Here is an 18,461-nt window from a genome sequence, read left to right on the forward strand (position 1 = left end):
AAAAGTCGAGATGGATTTGCAAGTATAACAATAGTTATTTTATTCAGCTTGCAAGCTACCTAGTCCACAGTGATACAGATAACATGTTGCTCTCTGCAGCCCTGGGACTAAGTGAATGTCCCAGACAAAGAGATCAGTACTGATACATTCAAATGGCATCAAGTTTCACATACTCGACACCCATAGGTCATCCTATGTCCCTCCTGACTTGTTTGATCTATTCTGATTGGCTCACTTCCAATCCCTTTCTCCGGCCCCTATCAATTCAGCATCACTCTCATAGACACACCTCTTCCTGCTTTTTTCCATGCGGTCTAAAATCCTTTGTCTCTACTTGCCAGAATCAAAGTGGCTTATTTCTACATTACATTAACTAATATCTCTAACGTAACTATTTTATATCACATTCGTCAACAGTACAGAAAGGCCATTTGGCATCGAGTCTGCACCAACCCTGTGAAAGACCACCCTTCCTAGGCCCAATCTCCCAACCTGTAACCTCACCCTAAGCGGCAATTTAGCATGTCCTATCCACCTAGCATGTCTTTGGACTGTGGGAGGAAACTGGAGCACCCAGAGGTAACCCACGCAGACACGGGAAGTTTGTGCAAATTCCACAAAGACAGCCACCCAAGGTGGGAATCGAACCCGGGTCCCACCTTGATCAGCAAAAATTGTTCTGAGATTTCTGTATTTAACATTTGCTGAGTTAGGGGGGGTGGGGATTCTCCACTCCCGCGCCGAAGTGGCCGCGCCGTCGTGAACGCCGTCGAGGTTCACGACGGCGCGAAACGGCCCCGATCCCGACCGATTCAGGCCCTGACAATGGGCTAGGATCGGGGCCGCGTCATCTACACGCGCCAGGCCTTGTCGCCCGCGTAAAGGCGGCGCCGCGTAACTGGCGCCATCCGCGCCTGCGTGGTTGCCGTCCTCTCTAAGTCCGCCCCGCAAGAAGATGTCAGACGGATCTTGCGGGGCTGCGGAAGGAAGGAGGTCCTCCTTCAGAGAGGACGGCCCGACGATCGGTGGGCACCGATGGCGGGCCATGCCACATTTTAGGTACCCCCCCGGTGCAGGATCCCCCCCCCCCTCCCCCCGCAGGCCGCCCCCCTAGCGTTCACGCACCATTCACGACGGCAGCGACCAGGTGTGGACGGCGCCGGGGGGAACCCGCCGTTTTGGCCTGGCCGCTCGGCCCATCCGGGCCTGAGAATAGTGGGGGTGCCGGAGAATCGCCTTTTTGGGTGTCTCCGGCGATTCTGCGGCCTGCGGAACTCGACGGGGCCGTTCCCGCCACTTGGGAGAATCGCGGGAGGGCGTCGGACCGGCGTCCCGGGAAATTTTGGAGGGCCCAGGCGATTCTCCCAACCGGCGCGGGAGTGGAGAATCTCGCCCATGGTATTTGCCCTGTTTGTGGTTGAATTGTGTGTATTGACTGTTTATGTTCCAAAAGTTTAAAAGCTGTTTTCATCTTATTTACAGGTGCATGCTTGAGATCCCTTTGTTGTACTAACAGTTTTTGAAAGCTTCTTTTTAGTATGTCTATCATTTGTTATGTTTCCATATTATTCAACATCCATGATAGAAATCTGGCATTAGTGAGAGTTTAACATATAGCAGATTAGAGGCTGCAGTTCTCTGGTAGCACAAATCTCAGCTCATACCGTTGCCCGCAAATCTTTATTCAACTTTTTACAGTTGCTGTTTTCAGTGGTTTTCATTTATAGTCCAACAGCAGTCACTCATATCTATATATTGAACCGAACATGGGGAATGTCTCTGGGTACTTCACAGAAGGGGAAGCAAACCTAATAACAAAGATGGTCCTTGTGAAGTATTTTAACGGCAGAGAGAGATGAAGGTGAAGGAAAAAAATTGTGCCTTGGTCTTCAGGATACTCACTTTAGAATAAGGTTTGATTTGCCTATGACTTGATAGTAGCCTGACAGTGCACAGCCAGGCATGGGGGCCAAGAGAAGTGGTAGAGAGCTAGAGCTCAGTTTCATGTAAATGGAAATCTATTATGTGTCTGCTATGATGTTACCAAGGCATTGGATATGGGTAAGGAAGAGGGGTGGACCGAGATTAGATCCTGAAGGAAATTTGGAGACGGGTCCAGAAGGAGGTCACTCATTCCATCATGTCAATGCTGGATCTTTAAAAAAACTGCTCTTCCCATTACAATGTTATTTCCTAAAAGCCCTGCAAATGTTTCATTTTCACTTATTTATTCCAAATTAAGCCCAGCTGGTTTCCGGCTTTACTGTGTCTTAGTTCCTTGGCTTCTCCCATCAAAAGGCCTAACTTCACGACTTTTAAAACTACTGGTCAGCTTTGCTGGTTTTCTAGGTTAACAGATCCATTTAAACATGGAAATAATCAGATGTTACGGTCTGTTTTTTCTCTCCTTGCAGTGCAGTTTTATTTTTTAGTTGCTGAATTGTGCTGCGTTGAACTCTGCTTTTCTGAGTGTACTATCTTTAAGAAGTAGGAAAGTAGCCTTTCTGTTTTATTTGTTGTAGCAAATTAATTCTTATCCAGCTGGAGCTATCTCCACCCAGATCACCTCCATAAACCCCCAACAACACGGTGCTTTTGCTGGCGAAGTAAGTCTGGAATGCATGAGCTATGGCCTTCACTTTGTAGAGACATGTATACTTCTTAAAAAAGAATTGTGCTTCATGCAATTGTCATTGTATTCCAAGGTGGAAGGCTGCATAAACTGGGAGTTTTTAGGCTAAAATAGGAATTTAAAAAAAAAAATATTCTATAATAGTAGAAAATAGCTTCGGTTATTTCAGATGGGGCTTTTAAATTAAAAATCCCAATTTAAAAAAAATGCAGGTTGCTTTAAAAATTGTTTACGTAGTTTAATGAAGCTGAAACAATTGTGATGAATACTTGATCGCACGGTGCTGTGGAGCTCCCAGTGCACTGTGCCATGGTGATGGAGCACATGTTTGCACTTGTGATTCCCCACATGATGAGATTCAATTTCTGCTGCTCCATCTGGGAGGCAGGAGTCAAAAATAGAGAGTCACCACAGATTCTGAAGTGGTATTAGTTGGGGAATTAGGTAGAGAGGTAGGTTAGTACACTTATCAATTGCCGACTGGAATCTGGTTTTCAATTCAACCCAGACCAATGGGATGAAGATAATCCAAAATATTCTTGGACGTTCCAATTCCAAGGGAATATGCATATTACAAAATTGTCCTGAGTTAGCACAAATTACATTTTTACTCAGAAGCAGATATAGGATAGCTGGATGGGACAGAGATAATGCTATCTGTGTTATATTTGTCATATTCTTTACTCCTGATCTAGAAGCTTGACACTGACACGTGAAGATAGAACAGTGTTCCATTCCCAGCAGTGCAGCATTAACACTGACAATGATAGTTTATTCATGGAGGTTAAAAATAGTTAACCTTTAATCTCTGAGTCAGTAACAGTCATTTTGTAAATAGAAAAGATGATGGGGGTGAGTGGGTGCGGGTGGATGGGTATGGTTCTTAAGACCATCTGATTCCTTGTCATTTGCCCTCTCTTTTTTCCCATTCTTCACAAAACCTCATTGGATGCTACAATATATGCTGATAGTGCACGTCACCAAAAATTTTTTTTTCCTTTTGGATCGAGGTGCATGTCACCAAAAATGTTTTTTTTCTTTTGGATAGAGGTAGAGTTTTTGTTTGTAAATTAGTATTCTAGTTCCAAGTTTCCTACCACCAACAGTGCACCAAGAAATATTGAGCTTGTGGGATAGATAATTGTATTCTGAGAACCAAGGACGGTATTTGGAATGGATCAGGGCTCCACTACCAAACCAAAGTTTAAATAGTTCTGATGTGATGATCAAACAGTGGACACGAAGAAGGATTCCGATGCTACAGGAATTCTTATAGATGAGCTAAAAAAAAACAATGCTGTTTACAGGGTGGAAACTGACATTTTTATTGCTACTCAAGGATTACTCCACTGGCGCGAGAGACCATCTATTTTGTATGCTTATCCCAATGGCCTATCGTGTTTATTCAGTGAATAGCCGAGCTGGACATGGCCCCAAGTTTTGTCAGGTATCGATGCTGGATTAGCAGGCCTCTGATGAATGGTAATAGGAAGACTGAAATTGACTTGAGCTCACTCTGGGTGGACATTGGGCAAAGAAAACGGTTGCCTTGACTGTTGCTTTATGACACTTAATGTTGGGCACACGGGACGGTTAAAAGTATTCCAGGGATGGTGACTTAGGCCACCTTGTCTTTGTGGAGCTGTAATGCAGTAAGGTGTCAATGTCTTGAGGAAAGGGGAAGGAAGTATCAGAGAAAATTGATGAGAGTGAGGGCAATGAAAGGATTCAATAGTGTTATTGAGAATGTCTTCATAGAAGGGCAGCACGGTAGCATTGTGGATAGCACAATTGCTTCACAGCTCCAGGGTCCCAGGCTCGATTCTGGCTTGGGTCACTGTCTGTGCAGAGTCTGCACATCCTCCCCGTGTGTGCGTGGGATTCCTCCGGGTGCTCCGGTTTCCTCCCACAGTCCAAAGATGTGCAGGTTAGGTGGATTGGCCATGCTAAATTGCCCTTAGTGTCCAAAATTGTCCATAGTGTTGGGTACGGTTGCTGGGTTATGGGGATAGGGTGGAGGTGTGGACCTTGGGTGGGTTGCTCTTTCCAAGAGCCGGTGCAGAATCGATGGGCCGAAATGCCTCCTTCTGCACTGTAAATTCTATGTAAAATCCCTACAGTGCAGAAGGAGACCATTCGGCCCTTCGAGTCTGCATCGACTCTCAGAAAGAGCACCCTATTTACGCCCACTTTCCCCCCCAATTCTTGGACACTTAAGAGGATTTTTAAAAAATCATGGCCAATCCACCTAATCTGCACCTTTTTGGATTGTGGGAGGAAGCCGGAGCACCCAGAGGAAACCCACGCAGTCACCCGAGGTCGGAATTGAACCTAGGTCCCTGACACTGTGAGGCAGCAGTGCTAACCACCATGCCACCCTGACTTATGGAAATGCATGTTTAAAATTATATGCAATCATGTTTGGACCACACTTTGCGTACTGTGCACATTTCTGGTCTTTTTGCAAAAAAGGATGATAGAAGCAATAGGGTGTAAGAAAAAATTACAAGAATAATACATGAACTGAGGAAGTGCATCAATTCCAAAAGACTTAACTGCATTGGCTCTTTAATAAATAGAAGACTAAAAGGTAACATGATAGAGATCTTTAAGTTATAAAGAAATTTGATGAAGTAGTCGAGATGAATAGCATGGATGCCTTTAAGTGAAGTTAGATAAGTATATGAACGAGAAGGGAATAGAAGGCTATGCTGATAGGGTTAGATGAAATAAAGTAGGAGGAGACCTATGTGAAACATAAAAATCTGCATTGATCAGTTAGGTTGAATGGCCTTTTTCTGTAAGCTGTGCAGCCCTGGCTTGTAGCAAAGTTCTATTTTGACTACTTCCTCAACTGTCGTTTGTAAAAATCATTTTTTTCATTGAACCATTAGGTGGGAGCTGTGTTTACCTATATTTTCAGTAAAGCATGTAGTACCTAGTAGATTTTATGTTGCGAGGGTGGGGGGAGATGGTGACGTAATGGTAGTGTCACTGGGTGAGTAATCCAGAGGCCCTGGCCAATACTTTGGGGTTATAGCAGCTGGTGGAATTCAAATTCAATTAATAAATCTGGAACATAAAGCTCTTCTCAGAAATACTGACCATGAAATTATTGTCAATCGAAGTAAAAACCCATCTGGTTTACCAATGCCCTTCAGGGAAGGAAATCTGCTGCCCTTGCCTGGTCTGGCCTACATGTGACTTCAGATACACAGTAGTGTGGTTGACACTTAATGACCCTTTGGAATGGTGTGACACGCCACTCAGTTCAAGGGCAATTAAGAATGGGCAACAAATTCTGACCTTGCCAGTGATACCCACATCCGATGAAAGAAAAAAAGTGAAATACATTCCTTTATATAGCTATGTATATCATATGAAAGATATGGGAAAGAATTACCCCCCTCAGTGTGCATCTCCCTATCCAAGTTGAGTATTTTGTATGTTAAGTATGCTTAAAGCCCGATAAAGCTGCCTGCAAATGAATAAAAGGCAAAGATTTAAAACTTCCCAATCCTTTAATCTTCCTAGCATACCTCACGACTGCCGACTGTTTTGCAACTTATCAGAATATCCTGCTATTTTACCACAACACCTGCAGACAGCTGGGCTCTGAGTCCAGTCGTGACTAATGCCCATTGAGCTTTGCTGATGAGCTGATTAGTCACTCTGGCAGACAGATGAACTGTTTTGGCAGATAATCTTGATTTATCATCGGGGTCGAGGGCTATTCATAGATTATACAGAATGTCGAACACTACTGTGCTACCTAATCTCTCCCTCCCTCTTTCCAGGACTTGACATCTGGGTGCAAGAGGGAATAAACTCAGTTACCAATTTATTCAACTTGCAAGAAGCGTCTGGCCACAAAATAATTAAAAAGCTGTGAATCGGCTGCAACTGATGCCTCCGAGACACCCCCCTCCCCCCCCACTCTTTATTATGAAAAAAAAATCACAGTTGCGGCAATAGATAATAGTCGCACATTGCAATTAAACAGTAGCGGTGACAGGGGAGAAAAGATGCGCTCAGTTAATGAGCTTTCTTGCAGCTTGTGCATCGCACCCTCTGAAGTAGGGAAGTGATTAAAGCGTAAAGATAATTATAGATTAAGTGAGAATTTCTCCCAGAGGACATCTCAATATAAACAATAACTGTTGCAGGAATCCCACTTGGACTCGCTCTTGAACATGTTCCGCTCAAGTGTCTTGTTTCAGCAGCATCACGTTAGTAGAAGGTTGAGTCTCCTGTTTATGCCAGTAATTCGTTACAACATTGATGGATCTTTTCTTTACTATATTTTCCCAGTGATGCAATGCTGGGTGTGTACAATTGCAGGAACTTGTTCTATTCAGTTATGTGTTGCTTTCCAAAAGTCTGTGTAACCTTGCAACAATACAGGATCAGCATTCAGATTGTAACATTCATATGTTACCATTGAAACATAACCAGATTAGTGCACTGTAGCACTAAATAGAGTAATTTATGCGCAATGTAATTTGACTTTGGAAAAGGAATTTTATAGGAAATCAATTGTGTGATATACTGTGAAGTTTGTGACAGTAAGGTAGAACACATAGGAAAAAGGGCACTTGAAAAGGTTACATTGCAGCAAACTACTAATAGAGCAGTCAAAGGGTAGCACGGTGGCCTTGTGGTTAGCACAGCTTCCTCACGGCGCTGAGGTCCCAGGTTCGATCCCGGCTCTGGGTCACTCCGTGTGGAGTTTGCGCATTCTCCTCGTGTCTGCGAGGGTTTCACTCCCACAACCCAAAAATGTGCAGAGTAGGTGGATTGGCCACACTAAATTGCCCCTTAATTGGAAAAAATAATCGGGTAATCTAAATTTATTTTTAAAAAACAGAGCAGTCAAATTGCATCCTTCACACCACCCTATGGATCTGTTGTAATTAAGACTGAGACTTAAAGTATTATGTGGAATTTATTTAATTCCTACAATAGACCACTTGTAACAGGTTAATGGTAAGCTATTCCAGTTCTTTGAGAAGATCATCTCTCTCCCTTTTCATTGACCCCATCCATCTCCAACAATCAGTAGGTCACTTGGCATCGTTATAAAAACAGTATTGGTTAAAGGCAACTGAAATAGAAATGTAACGTAGTACACTAAAATGTTACTGTGAAGTCAGCCTTCTATATGGTGCAGATACCTAAAGGATATGACAGCACTTTAGCAACCCTGACATTCTGTTCAGATCACCACCATGACAAGTTTTGAAATTTAATTCAATTAATCGAGGATCTTTCTAGTACCAGGGAAATACTGACCAAGGAAATCACTGGATTGTCAGAGGCAGTTAACTGTTGTCCAGTGAAGGAAAGCATTCATCCCTCCCCAGTTTAGCTAACACATGACTCCAGTTGCACATTATATGATTGACCTTTAATGCCCACTGAATGGCCGAATTAGTTTAACGTTTTCCTGGGGAAACCAGGTGTAAAAGAAATTTCACGAATAAATGGAAATAAAATGTGACAGCTTCAGATCGTGGTGCAGACAGTGCACTTTCTGCCATTGTTTCACATTCAGATTATAATTTGATGCACGATGGTCTTGATATTGCCTTGTGTCTCACCACTCTGTGGCATGGTATCTTGATGGCCCAGCCTGGTGCCATGTACCACCATGTCTTAATTTTTTTAGTCAAGATCCAAGGCAGCAACATATGGATGGAAAGACTCCGAGTTATACTTAACAACTGACAGAATTCACCTACTCCTTAAGGGCCACTTAACCAGGTTGATGGCAATCAGCAGGAGCTGAATAATGCAGGGTGTGGATGGCTTGCCATCTTGGAAGTAAAGTAGGCATGGAGCCAACCCGCTCCGCTCCGGCCCGCCCTGCAGCCTTAATGCATGGCAGGCAGACTTGAAAGGGATCAAGTGAAACTTCCACCCCTCATTGGGATGAAGTCCATCTATTGTAGCAGCAGCTCCATCAGCTTCGGAAACACCAAGGGTACATTATTGACTGCTGTCAGGACTGCACCGAAGATGAAGAACAAGACCCATGGATCCACAGAACTGGTAAGTCTGAGATCTTGGGCAGGGAGAGTTTCAGACGTTTATTTGAATATGGTAGGTAGGTGGAGTCTGACCACACCCCATTATATTGAGCTGAACTGTGGAGTAGGCAAGAAGATAATAGCGGCATCCGATTATACTTGCCCACCTGCTGGAAACAAGCCTGCCAGGGACACGTAAAATGCAGCCCAAGGTTTCCACCTTTTGACTGCAGAAGGGGAGTAAAAAGGTTAAAAATTCCCTTTGAAGCTCTGGGATTCATTATCCAACAGCACCATCTTACAAAGCATGATATTCCCATAAAATGCCCAAACTTAATGTCTTAAACATTTATAATCCATATAAACAGGAGGTTCAGTAGTCCATGTTTCAGTCAGTGCTTCCATTTGGAGATCAAATGAGTAGTAATAAATAATACTTGAATCTATATAGCACTTGGTCAAATGTCCTTTTAGAAGTACAAAGAAGGCAAATGTATAAAAGCAAATTATTGCGGATGCTGGAATCTGAAACGAAAGAGAAAGTCCTGGAAAATCTCAGCAGGTCTGGCAGTATCTGTTGGGAGAGAAAAGAGCTAATGTTTCGAGTCCAATGACTCTTTGTCAAAGCAAATGTAGTAGCCATTCTGAACCTGCAAAGTTGCACAAATGGCACAGGATAAATCATTAGTTATTCTTCCTTCAGTAGCAACTTGTTCAGGAATAATTATTAGCAGGAAGGGAAATATACATTTCTTCAAGTCGTGCTATAAGATCTTTAATGTACCCCAGAAGAGGTAGATGAGCCTTCGTTTGACTTCCTATTTCAATAATGACGCACTGGGTAACACAACACTCCTTCGATAGTTCACTGGATTGACAATATAGATTGACCTTATGTGGAACCGGTAGGTATCTTGTAGGCCCGTTTAATTCAATTTTTGTTGAATATTCGTGAAGCTCAACGGCTGAAAGTAAGATAAAGATTTTATTTTCATTGTGATTTGGGGGGAAATGGGAGTTAAATGCCCTCATTGACTAAGTTGTTGCAGGAGACTTTAGCCATGTGTCATCTCAACACTTTACTGTTCATTTTGCAATTTTCTTGATCTTCCTTTAAACCTGAATGAAAATATTTTCATCTTTTACAGGGAAGAAGACAAGACTATATTTGATCATTGTAGAGAGAACAACATTGATCATATTTTAAAAGCTCTTCTATCCAAGAATGTGGATGTTAATCTGAAGGATGAGGAGGTAAATTCTTTAGTGGCAACTTTTTCATTGGCTACATTGGGCAACCTGTTGATCCATTTTAAATATTTCACTAAAATATTTATATTCTCAGTGGGTTTGTCACTTGATAGAAATTTGCACCAAAACAGTGTAACAGAAGTTTGTTACTAATAAGGTATGTTTTCTTCTGTTTGCTAATGAATACATGTATAAATATAGAAAGGACAAATCTAGTTTTGCACTAACACCATATATTATTTGTGTGGCTGTGGTGGTTTGATATGGAGGTTAACAATCATTTCAGCTGATGAGTGTGGATTATGATGCCACCAGGAATGGATTTCTCTGGGCACAAGATTAAAATAGCCACAGTCACAATCTGAGATGTTTTTCATGTTCCACTAACACTGACCTTTCTCTAATTTTAGTACCTGGAGGGAAAGCCCATTGAAACATTCAAAAAATAATAATTAGCTGAAATATAGCCATAGGTTGAACTTCGATTTAACAGATGTTTGCTGTTCTCATTTACTTCACAATTCAGACAAGATCTGATTATTTTTTTTTGGTTAGAAGTTCATTATGGTTGATTTCTGTAATCAAGTAAGTGATTTTCAAATTGCAGTTTGTTTACTAATTTAAAAATTATGTTTCTGGATTTGTTATCAAACAGTGGAAATTATTTTCATCTGAACATTGCTCTTCCTTGATTGCCAATGAAAGAAACCATTCGCATATGGATTCTCCTATGCAAGTAAAATCTAGCTTTGATGCAGAGTACAGGCCATATCTTAAAAGCTGTTCATCAATCCTGAACCAACTGAGTCCATGCTCCAAAAGTGAAATGATTTAAATTCCAACTCCTTTTCCATGAAGTTACCCTTCATTGATCCAATATTAAGAATTCTTAAAGAGTTGAGTGGAGCCACAGTCAAATACTCGCTTCCTACCAGAAAGTGTTGCTGAATCCCAGCGGAAATTTTTGAATGTGTGTACAATGCACTGCCTTCCCCATTTGTCAATAATGGAGAATACAGCCCAACTGTAATAACCCTATAATTGTACTGCTAAAATGCTGTTTGCATTGGTGGTGCAGTATAGTGATAATAAAACCATGGCTTAAAATCACCCACAAAAGGTTGTTGCTTCACAGTGTAGAGATTATATAAGTGTCTCTCTTACCATTCAATTGCAAGATTTGATGAGCGGAGAACATTTTGGGCTATTTCCAGACTCAGGTTGGCTGGACATGAGCAGTAGAGGGCAGCATCCTGTTACAACAAATCACAGCAAGCTAGTACTGCCTGTGTTCAAATCTCTACTCCGTCTCTTCTCCCTCATGCTCTCCAACCCTACTTCAAAAAAATAATATTATTTGTCTCACACTTGAACAGCTGAAGCCTTTACACATTCATGGATTGAGACACACAGAATTCAGCAGGGTTCATTTGAAAACACAGATCAAATATCCGCCTTTTCAACCATAACAACTCTTTCACTCTTTGACTGATGTAATTTCAGCAACTGCTTGAATTTGCATCATGCTGTGGTATTGAAATTGTGCTAACCTCCAACAAATATGACATTTGATCTCCAGTGAGGGATTAACCCTTCCATATCACAAACCTATATTTATGCTTGCACCCTGGATGGTATTAACCTGTGTTTTGACTTACATAGGTTTCTTGACTTTTGTTTAGGCAGTAAGATGTCCTGACTATGGGATGGTTTGTGAATGAATGACAGGTTAATTTGGATGCACCTCAATAGGAATTCCAGCTCATTTTTAAGATAATTATGCACAATTAGCTGCCAAAATCAGCATTCAAGGACCATTTCACAACAACCATAATTGCAAGCTTTTGCAGAATCAAACTAACCCAACTGAACAAACTGAAGAGATTACAAGGACCCAAACTACCAGATTTTGTGAATGAAGCATATTAGTTGTTCTGTGGATAAAGTCAAACATGGTCCCTTATGTGCTGGACGAGGCGGCTGCTATGTCTGAGGCTAGATTTAACAGTCTGTCTCATTTTTCCTTCTGATTTGTGTGATCTAATTATCTTGTCCTTTTGAACCTAACCAGATCCATCATCTCACGCTTACTATGGATTTGACCAAGTTCATCCTTTGCTGAATAATTAAAATGCAACTGGTTGCTGATGGGTTTCACCACAACCATTCACCTTCCTGTTTTTTACCAGTGTTTAAGCCGTTTTTTTTCTTTGAAAGCTGGTTCTTTCCACATGTCTCGATCCCTAGTCTTAGCCTACATGGCTAAGTTCAGTTTCTTAATAAGTTGTCTATTGCATGTCATAGAATCTACAGTACAGAAGGAGGCCATTCGGCCCATCGAGTCTGCATCGGCCCTTGGAAAGAGCAGCCTGTTTAAGCCCACACTTAATTTAGGAGAGAAGGAAATGTAACTTTCTAAAATGATGTACTGTACTGACAAAGTAAAATGTGCAAACAATATGAAACACTTACTAATGGATTATGGATGTCCTGTTTGATCAAATACTGCCTTGATGTCAAGGAAAGTCACTTCTCATGTCACCTCTGGAATTCAGCTCTTTGCCTCTGTTTTGAGCAGAACTGTAATGTGTCCTGGAGCTGAATGATCCTGGTGGTACTCAAGTTGGGCATCGGTCACGAAGTGTCGCTTGATGGTACTGCTCAGATCTTCCATATCTTTCCTGATGACTATGAGTAGGTTGATGGAGCTGTATGCATGTTTTAAAAAAAATAACAAACAGAAAGACATATTTAAAGTTGCACGGTCCAGTTTTCCATTAATATGCTCAGCTTGTGCAATATGCTGCAGTTACTGCTGAGATAGTGTGCTGTTAACACACTGTCGCACCAGCCTACCAGCTCTCTGAACATCAAGGCTACATTCTAAGTGTACCGATGAATTCCAAAGCCACATGGACAATTATAATGGAATGGATGTGTCATCAAATGTCAAAGGTTATAGGAATGGATCTTGCAAAACCTAGCCCTTTTAGAAACTCCGATTAATAGCATTTTATGTTGAGACTGTGATTTTTAATTTTTTGTAATAATGGCTTAGTGCAGATTTGATAAATGAGTGACCATTTACATTAACTATCTGTGCGTTCATTTTCCTTTCAAAGGGAAGAGCCCTGCTACATTGGGCATGTGACCGAGGACATAAAGACCTGGTTGACATGTTGCTTCAACAAAAAGCTGAAATCAACAGTCGGGTGAGCTGACCTGCCACTGTTGAATAACCTTTATACTCTTTCTTATAATTGTGGTTGCAGTTTGTAGAACTGATGTGGCTGTTTTAAAAAAAATATGCACATGAAAAAATGTAATTTATTTTCCCTATTACAGCTTGCGTTAATATTGCAAGAACAATAGCAGTAGGCTGAATCTTGACGCTTCATTGCTGTGTAGACCTATAATATTATTTTGCAAACTCAAAGTAGTTCAATAAAATAAAACAGCAGATGCACCTTTGGTCCATCATCACTTAAAGGGCAGTGTAACATTTTTCTTGTAATATTTTGAGTATTTGTTGGTGTTCGTTTAGCTCTTGGTATAATAAAGCATTCTGTTTAAAAATAATTATGCATGGTTTCTTCTAACTTGAAATATAAATAGATATGTAAAAGTAGAACATTTGGTATGAAAAGTGGTGAATTATTGGGTTTGCTTCCCTTCTAGGGTAAACACATCTAATTACTCCACACTTGGGAAATTACCCCATTAAACACCCCTGCGGATATAACACCTTCATTGTTGGTATTTCCATTATCTCGAGGGACAGTGATCCACATGACTGAATTTTATTTTAAAAATGCTAAGCTAGCGATGCAGAAATACTTAACCCTGCGCTCCTGATTTCTGGAATCAACTTGAATCCTGGAGAAACAATACCCATAGTATCAAAGGTGCTGCACTAGTGGATGGTACATTCCAATTCTTAGTAGCTTACGAGAATGAACCATTTGTTTATTCTCATAGGCAATGCTTGTGGGTAACGCTGTTTCAGTTTTCTTAATATTATTTGTGCCCAGCATGTGGGCTTTGCTAGTCTGTTCATGTTTAATGCCCACTCTTATTTTGATTGTTTTTATAAGTTAACTTCAGAGGATATTAAGAGGCCGCTGTACTTATGTGATCGCACTTATTGTATCCACCACACTGGGACTGATCTGTCACTAGCGTACTAATCTTCCTGTGTGATTGCATTATTATGATAGGAGTTGACGTTTACCAATAATGGTCTGATTTTACTTCCTGATGCAGGGAGTGTGATAACTACTTATTACTCAGTGTTGTGTTAATAATTCATTTTTCAGTGACATGTGGAGTTCCAGTCTACTTCTCTTTCAAAAAGGTTGTTGTCAGAAGAGCATTAAGAAATGTATTACACTTTTACTATAAACTTTTAGTTACTTATGGACACGGATATTGCTTTACTTGTGTTAAAAACTGATTATTTTACACCTAGTATCTTGTTTTCCTTTTATGTTGATGAAATGCTTGTTCTGGTGCTGTTAAATTGCCAGTTTGAGGGTGGTTTGCTCTGTTGTCTAGGCAGCTGGTTTGTGATGCAGAGCGATGCCAACAGCGTGGGTTCAATTCCTATACCGGCTGAGGTTATTCATGAAGGCCCTGCCTTTTCAACCTTGCCCCTCTCACCTGAGGTGTGGTGACCCTCCGGTTAAATCACCACTAGTCAGCTTCCTCTCTCTTAAAGGGGAGAGCAGCCTATGGTACTCTGGGACATAGTGGCAGCGTTTGCATTTTACATTGCTAGTTCCAAGTTCTGCTATGACAATTGGTCTCTGTGTATTGCTGCACAGTTTTCACAGGAATTTCATCTACTCTAAAGCAAATGCACAAACTTACAGTTTGGGAACATCACAAGATACGTTTAGATAAAGCATGTTAGATTTCAAATTTACTGGATTATCAGTGCAGCATCTATCTGTGTGTAAAATGGGGCCAGTGCCATGATTCCTGTCTTAAAGAGCTGTAACTTTTTGTTTTATTACCGATGCACATCTGAAAGTATTGTTACTTTCGCTAACCTGTAAAGTATTTTTCATGCCCTGCAATGACCTCTCTGTGATGACTCCTTTCAATAGTCTTTCCTCACGGGTCATCTTTCCACCTCATTACAAGGGATGCCGAATGGTTAGGAGCGCTTCTGTTGCCATGTTGCCTGACGGCCTCTGATGAGAAAGTTTACATCGGAAGATAACTGTCGATACTGCTTGAATCTGCTTATTCTAATCTCCTACAGCAATGATCCCATTCGGTTCACATAAGAGTTCACTGCCATCGGCAGTAGATCTGTTGGTGTCAAATTACTATCCTTAACGTAGATTAATTTAATCTTGTCCGTCTGTCACCAATATGTTTTTGTTACAAAAGCGAGGAATTCCTGGTGAATGAGCTGGCACAGCGGGCTAATTTAGGGGGGGGTGCCATTTACGGTAGCGAGGGATAGGTTTAGGTATTTGGGGATTCAGGTAGCAAGGAAATGGACGGGGGTCCATAAGTGGAACTTAACAAAGCTGGTGGAGGAGGCCAGGGAGGATCTTAAGAGGTGGGATACACTGCACTTAAGGTTGGCGGGGAGGGTCCAAGTGGTGAAAATGAATATGCTGCCGAGGTTCTTACTTATCTTTCAGGCTCTCCCGATCTTTATACCAAAGGCCTTTTTTCGGAAAGTGGACACAATCATCTCTGACTTTGTATGGGCGGGGAAGGTGCCGAGGGTGGGGAGAACCCTGCTACAGAGGCAGAGGCAGCAGGGGGGGTTGGCGTTGCCGAACTTGCTTGATTATTATTGGGCGGCGAATGTGGACAAGGTGGTGGGAAGGAGAAGGAGTAGAGTGGGTTAGAATTTACAGCGCAGAAGGAGGCCATTCGGCCCATCGAGTCTGCACCAGCTCTTGGAAAGAGCACCCTACCCAAGGTCAACACCTCCGCCCTATCGCCATAACCTAGCAACCCCACCCACCATTAAGGGCAATTTTGGACACTAAGGGCAATTTATCATGGCCAATCCACCTAACCTGCACATCTTTGGACTGTGGAAGGAAACCAGAGCACCTGGAGGAAACACACGCACACATGGGAAGGATGTGCCGACTCCGCACAGACAGTGACCCAAGCCGGAATCGAACCTGGGACCCTGGAGCTGTGAAGCAATTGTGCTATCCACAATGCTACCGTGCTGCCCAAATGGAGGAGGAATCTTGTAAGGAGTCTAGTTTGAGGGCTATGGTGATGGCAGCATTGCCAATTGCTCCAAGTAGGTATTCCGGGAGCCCAGTGGGGCAGTTCACGTTGAAGATATGGAATCAGCTGAGGATGCATTTTAGGGTGGAAGGGATGTCGGTGCTAACGCCGCTGTGCGAGATTCATGTGTTTGAGCTGGGAGGTGCTGGATGTGTATACACGAGGTGGGGGGGAAGTGTGAATGTGAGGGATTTGTATTTGGAGGAAGGTTTCGCCAGTCTGGAGGAGCTCAGGGAGAGGGTAGAACTGCCGAGGGGTAGTGAGTTCAGGTAAGTACAGGTTAGGGACTTTGCACTAAAGGTCTGGAAGGGGTTCCCTAGATTGCCGGGATACACCCTGCTGGAGCTCCTTCTGCTTCCGGATGTGGAAGGGGAGGGAAGAATTGAGGATATATATAAGTGGCTGGGGGAGCAGGGAGGCGAGCGGGTGGTGAAGATCAAGGGGAAATGAGAAGCGGAGTTGGGAATGGAGATCTGGGGAATATGGAGTGAGGCACTGTGAAGGGTAAACGGGACCTCCTCTTGTGCAGGGATGAGCCTGATACAGTTTAAGGTGGTGCACAGGGTACTTATGACTCGGTGAGAATGACTGGATTCTTTCAGGGGGTAGCAGATGAGTGTGAGAGGTGTGGGCGTTGGCCAGCGAATCACGCGCACATGTTTTGGGGTTGCGAAAAATTGGGAAGGTTCTCGACAGGAGTGTTTGCGGTCTTAGCCAGGATAGTGGACGAGGTGGTGAACCCGGATCCTTTGGTGGCGATATTTGGGTTTTCAGAGAAGCAGGAGCTCATGGAGAGGAGGAAGACCGATTACATGGCCTTCGCATCTCTGATTGCATGGCGAATTTTGCTGGAGTGGCGGTCGGCATCGTCACCGGGGGTAGCAGCATGTTTGGGTGACCTGTACGACTTCCTGCGGTTAGAGGAGATAAAGTATGAGTTAAGGGGCTCAGCAGGGGAGTTTCAGAAAAGGTGGGGGATATTTGTGACTGTGTTTGAGGAGCTGTTCGTCGGGGGGGGGGGTGAAAAAGGAGAAAAATCTGTACAAACTGTATAGCTGATTGTTGGGAAGTATGTTTCCCGGGGTGTTTATTTGCTGTAACCTACTTTGATACAAGTTTGGAATAAAATGCATTAAAAAAAAAAAAATGTTTTTGTTACTGGGTAGAGTTTAAAATATGTAAAAGATCATTTGGAGAGGTGCTGGTGCCCAGGGAGTGCTTTCAGTTGTGTAAAATGCTTTTCCAATTTGTAGCACTTGAGGATTGGAGCAGTTTCTTTCATACTCATGCAGGATCACCTCTTGGGATTAGTTTTCCTATTTTGAGAAGTTTTGATTGAATTTAGCATTTTTTGAGTTGCACGATGAAATTTTGTTGAATTCTTCCTCATCTGCAGACCCAGCTATCTGGATGGAGTTGGGTCACATTCCATTGCTGGCCGCAGGTGTGAATAGGGCATTAACCACAATTATCACAGTGACCAATTACTCTGATAATGTTGTTGTTTAGTAGGACAACTTGTTGGCCTTTTGTTGACATTTTAAATCCTCTTCACAAATTGTCATTTACTTGAAATCCCAACAAGATGAAACATTCCAGATTGCAAATGGGAACTACGATGCTTTTCTTTACTTTTCTTTGCAAATGGGAAGATGATTGAAAACAAAGTGCTAAAGTTAAATGAATTTTTTTGTACAAGAAATTCAATTTATTTTTAGCCTCTTGAGGTTTTTTTGTGTGCCATCTTCTTGAGTAACAGAAAATTGTCTGTAATTAGGGGAGGTGTGTTAATGTGATCCTGACCTAACCAAGTGTAACATTACAGTTTTATGAATTTGCTTTATTTCTAATGTAGATCTTGCAGACCAAAACTAAAACACTTTCCTTCCTGTGGTCAATGGCCTGTCCTGTTTTGATACTAACTCCAACATGGCGACCAGGCTCAGCAGAAACTTCCATCATTGTTGTGAAATTGCCTGCATATAAATTATGCTGTTTACTATTGGAGTTGGGGGGAGGAAGTAATGGACATTAAAAAGGGAGATGATTAATGTTATCTGAATTTGACAATAGTTATGAGGATCTTTTGTTTCGACATGCTGGGTGCGTGGTGGCTTCTCATGCCCTTGAGCAGTTCAGAACATCAACTGAAGCATGTTGCTGGGTTGAGCATGAATGCTGCAAAGCTTGCTGAGTGCCTAACGTAAATGTACCCTTGTAACATGTTGCAGTAATGAATGCATAATGAGTCCAACCATTGGGTAAATATGTTTTTTGAC

The 18,461-nt window shown here is 42.2% G+C and overlaps 1 protein-coding gene across 3 annotated transcripts in view; it reads left to right on the top strand.

The window, feature by feature from the left end:
- acbd6 (acyl-CoA binding domain containing 6) overlaps positions 1-18,461 on the top strand; it is a 404,556-nt gene that overhangs the window by 105,759 nt on the left and 280,336 nt on the right. For all 3 annotated transcript variants that reach the window (XR_011948241.1, XM_072511603.1, XM_072511602.1), the window contains exons 5-6: positions 9,810-9,915; positions 13,035-13,124. Coding sequence is in view for 2 of the 3 variants with exons in the window: in XM_072511603.1 (XP_072367704.1) it covers positions 9,810-9,915; positions 13,035-13,124 (196 nt within the window). In the remaining variant the exon portion in view is untranslated. The remainder of the gene's footprint in view (positions 1-9,809; positions 9,916-13,034; positions 13,125-18,461) is intronic.

This window comes from Scyliorhinus torazame, chromosome 7 (assembly GCF_047496885.1).
Source record: "Scyliorhinus torazame isolate Kashiwa2021f chromosome 7, sScyTor2.1, whole genome shotgun sequence".
NCBI classification, from domain to species: Eukaryota; Metazoa; Chordata; class Chondrichthyes; order Carcharhiniformes; family Scyliorhinidae; genus Scyliorhinus; species Scyliorhinus torazame.